The 5,293-nt window shown below is 39.5% G+C and overlaps 1 protein-coding gene across 1 annotated transcript; it reads right to left on the bottom strand.

Annotated features, from left to right (window-relative positions):
- Positions 1-3,764: 3,764 nt before the first annotated feature.
- LOC127106727 (uncharacterized) lies at positions 3,765-5,060 on the bottom strand. The gene is made up of 2 exons (XM_051044031.1): positions 4,940-5,060; positions 3,765-4,837 (listed from the first exon to the last, which is right to left on the bottom strand). The coding sequence occupies exons 1-2, from the start codon at positions 5,012-5,014 to the stop codon at positions 4,523-4,525; spliced, it is 390 nt and encodes a 129-aa protein (XP_050899988.1). The 5' UTR covers positions 5,015-5,060; the 3' UTR covers positions 3,765-4,522.
- Between the last annotated feature and the right edge of the window lie 233 nt (positions 5,061-5,293).

Genomic DNA, 5,293 nt, shown 5'->3' with positions numbered 1-5,293 from the left:
GATTACATTCGAACACATTCCACGAGAAGAGAATCAGTTGGCAGACGCATTGGCTACCATGTCATCTATGTTCAGAGTCAGATGGGGCAGCGAAGCTCCCATGATCACCATTGAACGGTTAGATGAACCAGCATATTGTTATGAACTTAACGCTGACGGAGTAGAGGAGAAACCTTGGTTCCACGAAGTAAAAAGATATTTGGAAACTCAGGAATACCCTGAAGAGGCATCTATCAATGACAGAAAATTTCTGAGGAAGTTCTCCGCTAAATTCTTTTTGAGTAATGGATTATTATACAAACGTAATCATGATTCGACTTTGCTTCGCTGTGTGGATAAAAAGGAAGCAGAAAAGATTATGGAAGACATGCATGATGGTATTTTTGGGACTCATTCTAGTGGGCATACGATGGCCAAGAAGATTCTGAGATCAGGGTATTATTGGTCTACCATGGAAGCTGATTGCCATCATCACTCCAGAACCTGTCACAAGTGCCAGATATATGCGGATAAAGTACATGTGCCTCCTGCTCCATTGAACGTGTTGACAGCACCTTGGCCCTTTGCAATGTGGGGCATTGATATGATTGGAGAGATTAAACCTACTGCTTCTAACGGGCATCGTTTCATCCTTGTTGCTATTGATTACTTTACAAAGTGGGTAGAGGCCGCCTCATTCGCTTTTGTCACCAAGAATGTGGTGGCACGATTCATCAAGAATAATCTCATTTGTCGATATGGCATCCCTGAAAGAATTATTACTGACAATGATACTAATTTGAACAACAAGATGATTACTGAACTCTGCACGCAGTTCAAAATAAAACACCATAACTCTTCTCCGTACCGGCCAAAGATGAACGGTGCCGTGGAGGCTGCTAATAAGAATATCAAGAAGATCATACAAAAGATGACGGTGACGTACAAAGACTGGCATGAGATGTTACCGTTTGCTCTTCACGGTTATCGCACTTCAGTACGCACTTCGACAAGAGCAATTCCTTTCTCTTTAGTCTACGGAATGGAAGCCGTTTTACCAGTGGAAGTCCAGATTCCCTCTCTAAGAATCATAAAAGAGGCGGGCTTAGATGAAGATGAATGGATTCAGACTCGACTCGACCAGATAAACTTGATCGATGAGAAGAGACTTGCGGCTGTGTGTCATGGACAGATATATCAGAAGCGCATGACCCAGGCATTTAACAAAAGAGTCAAGAGACAGGTATATCGAATTGGCGATTTGGTAATAAAGCATATCATTCTACCACAGGGTGATCCCAGAGGCAAATGGATTCCCACGTACGAAGGGCCGTTTGTAGTTAAGAAGGTATTCTCTGGTGGAGCCATGATACTAGCTACAATGGACGGCGAAGACTTCCCGCATCCCGTGAACGCAGACATAGTCAAAAAATACTACGCATAAAAGAGACCTGCTAGGTCGACGTACCTAGGCAAAAGTAAGGGCATCCCGGCAAACCAAAAAGGTTCGGGCAAAAATTAGGGATAAACATAAAAAATGTGCACCCGGCAAGTCGAAAACCTGAAAAGGCGGCTTGGGCAAAAAGGGGTATCCTGGTGGATTGAAAACCTGAAAAGGCGGTCCAGGCAAAAGTTAGGGATCAAAGCGTATGACTATGTCCCGTTCTCAGACAGCTTCATCCAAGTTCAAAGGACTGAACAAGCTAATCACTTCTATCCGACAGCAGGAGATGAGAGGCTTGAAGACATAATGGCAGTAGGGGAATTAAAGTCAATAGGACGTTTTCGGCATAGCTTTCTCTTTGTTTTCTTGACAATTTCCTCTTACTAGGATTTCTGTCTCCTTGTACACAAATTGCCTGTTTATAGGCCCTCTTTCGAAGTCAATATAATTTTAGTTTCAAAAAAAATGCTTTTGTTTTACTTTCTCTGTTTTGTTTGCATAAGCGTCCATTGATTTAATTCGAATTAATATATGCATTTGGATATGATCGATGTTTACCAAAAATGCGTGCATAAAATAGAAATAGCGATTACTACTAGACTTCAGGATCGAGGAGAAGGTCTAATCATGCTTTCCAATGAATCCGTTGATAATCCTATCCCCCAGCAAAGCCAGTCATTCCCAGAAGAGAGTGGCATTACTAGACAAATGGGTCATCTCTTCCACCCCCAGCCAGGCTTCTGTTGAACATTTCTACCATCAGACAGAAATCAAGCATCCCCGGCTAAGAAAGGGTCATCGATACCAGTATCTCCCAACCAGAAGATTGAGATTTGTTTTCCCCAGTAGAGTCCTCTGGAAGAACTTTTCAGATGCGTAATTCATTCATTACATCATTTCACAGCATACGCATGCATACATCGTTCGCAGTTATTTTCGAAAGCATAAAACATCTCATGCATCATGACATGGCATGAAGCTAACTTTATTTTTCAGGTTAATTATTCCCCTGATACAGTCAAAACAAAGGTCCATTCAGACGGACATCCTCATCAATTACGTTCAGGATTCAACTACATCTTTCAGATATACTCCATGTCAACATTCATTCTGACATCCTCCTAACGATGGCATCTATAAGCCCATCCCAGACATTTATTGCAAATACAACATATACAAATACTATCAGATATAGCCTAGCGTACTGTTCATTCTGATTCAGCTCAACATATGACTCTTTCAACTCAGATGCGATCTAACGTACGATCCATTCCGACCTTCAACAACTCCAATACGGTCTAGCATACGACCCATTTGGACCTTCAAGGCCTCAAATGCTACCTAGCGTACGGTACATTCTGAAGTGTAGTCTGGCGTATGACTACCCCCTTCATCATCAGGTACAGCCTAACGGACGGCTCAGTCTACAACTCAGATACGATCTAGCATACGATCCATTCTGATCCTTCACCCCCAGTAACGATACAGCCTAACGGACGGCTCGTTCCGCGACTCAGATACGATCTAGCGTACGATCCATTCTGATCCTTTATCCCCAGCAGTGTATGACTCATTCGGATTCTTATCTCATTTTGATTCGGCACAACATATTACTCCTCCAACAATACGGTCTAGCGTACGACCCATTCGGATCTTCATTCCTCAGATACTACCTAGCGTACGGTACATCCCGAGGTGTAGTCTAGCGTACGACTACTTTTCGTCAGATACAGCCTAACAGACGGCCCATTCTGCAACTCAGATACTATCTAGCGTATCACTACAAGAAAAACTCCCCCCTGCCACATGATTATCACGTGGCAAAGGTGAAAATCACTTCACTAGTCAAAAATAGCGACGTGTTGATTCACGTCGCTGGAACGCGTGTGGCAACTTTTTGTGACGTGATAAACACGTCGCTAATTTGCCAAAGGCAAATCACGTCGCAACATTGTGAATTAACTTGCTTCTGCGCTTAAACTTTGCCACGTGATATTCATGACACAACTTTGCCACATGAATATCACGTCACAACATTTGAAAATGGATGGTATGTTGCCACATGAAAATCACGTGGCAAATTACCCACGTGATTTACACTTCACAACTTAAAAACAAAATTAAAATAAAAGATAAAATATATTGTTATTATTAAATTATATTATTAATAAAAGATAAAATAATTAATAAATAATAAAATATAGAATAATTAATAATTAAGTGAAATATTTTTAAATTAAAATTACACATATGAAAATGTATTATAAAAATAGCAAAGTAATTATTTATACAAAAATTAATATTTAAAACTAAATAAATATTACACATCAAATTCGTCGTCATCTTCATCGTCTTCACTTGTTCTTTGATTTTGATTTCTACTCATGGACTGCATAAATTGTCTCATTTGCTCCTCCATATCGTGTTGTCTTTTTTTCATTTCCTCTAATTCGGCCTTTAACGCCGCCTCACGCTCCGCCGTCTCTCGTCTAGCCTCTGTTAGAGCCAGTTGCCTCACCGTTTCCATCATTTCAGGTGTCAATTGTGTTGGACGGGACGTTCCTTCCCCACTTGCAACTCTATCAAATAAAGTTCTATCTCCGGTTCTGTAGTTGCCAGCCAAAGGACCAACACCAAAAAAACACCCATTACGTCCCTTCCCTCCAGTGACTAAGCTCCAAATATACATATCCACGCGTGGATCAAGCGGATTAGAACCAACAGGTGTATATTGAGGATTTTCAACTAGAAATTGTGTGAGCAATCTTTGATACTCCTCCTACACATACAACAAATAAAATAATTAGATACAGTTGTGACATGAAAAGAATCCCACATATATTGTTGCCACATGAAATTCATGCCACAAACATTATTACCACGTGAAATTCACGCCACAAAATTGATAGAATTTTAACAAAAAAAAATAAAATAGAAACAACTTACTATAGTTCTTCTCGACCGATCATCAACCAAATCCCCCGATTTTTTTGTACGGGTCTTCACAAACAACTCATTAAGTCGGGGGGTCTTCCTTGTGCCTTAGTCTGATTAATATAAATAAATTTAATTAAACACATAATAAATCAAAATATAATTTTAAACCGTAGTTATAATTTTTACCATCCGTTTTGCATGTTCTCCAATGCTTATACTTCCTGTAGCATTAAGGCAACCCCCCCTTTCGGATGCTCTCATGTCTTTTGCTTTTTGAGATTTAGCTTTAAAATTATCGGTAGCCCAATAGGCAAGAAGTTCGTCAAATACTTCCTTGCCTATCCAGTTGGGACGAATATTTCGTTCTTCCCAATCAAGTCTGACACGCCTAAGCATGTCAGAAAGTCGGACAGATGTTCTTCCCCGATAATTTTTTCTAATCATATATTCATCCATTACATTCCACGTACACTTTTCCTACAATGTTGTATGACATTCAAAAAAATTGTTAGATAAGTGTTAGATAATATATTACAATAAAATAACTAATTAAAATAACAACAATAAAATTTATTTTACCTTAAATTTATCAAACCATTCATCTTTCTCATCCTTGGAAAGTTCTTTGAATGACTTCCAAGCTTTTTTATACATTTGTTGAATCACATGTTTTACACACTGTGCAGCTGGCCTACTCGGAGAGAAACTAAACAACAATTTGAATAAGTGTTAATTATAAACATGGAAACATGGAAACATGTATACTAAATAAAATTTACAAATTAGATACTTACGATTTTCCACATGGCTCAATAAAATATCTGCCATCAATCATCTCATACTCTGTGGGATTTGCAGTTGGTTGCTCTAAAACATGGTCATCCTGCTGCTCCTGGCCATCCTGCTCCTCCTGCTCCTCAGGCACGGGTATAT

The sequence above is a fragment of the Lathyrus oleraceus genome, chromosome 7 (assembly GCF_024323335.1).
Source record: "Lathyrus oleraceus cultivar Zhongwan6 chromosome 7, CAAS_Psat_ZW6_1.0, whole genome shotgun sequence".
Taxonomy (NCBI): domain Eukaryota; kingdom Viridiplantae; phylum Streptophyta; class Magnoliopsida; order Fabales; family Fabaceae; genus Lathyrus; species Lathyrus oleraceus.
The sequence above is the reverse complement of the archived record's forward strand: the minus strand, read 5'-3'. Positions and strand labels throughout refer to the sequence as shown.

Bases quoted from the DNA above. Each gene is read 5' to 3' on its own strand.
- LOC127106727 (XM_051044031.1), bottom strand. From the start codon at position 5,014: ATGTATAAAAAAGCTTGGAAGTCATTCAAAGAACTTTCCAAGGATGAG. The intron at 4,838-4,939 runs GTAAAATAAATT...ACAACATTGTAG, and splicing joins AATGGTTTGATAAATTTAAG to GAAAAGTGTACGTGGAATGT.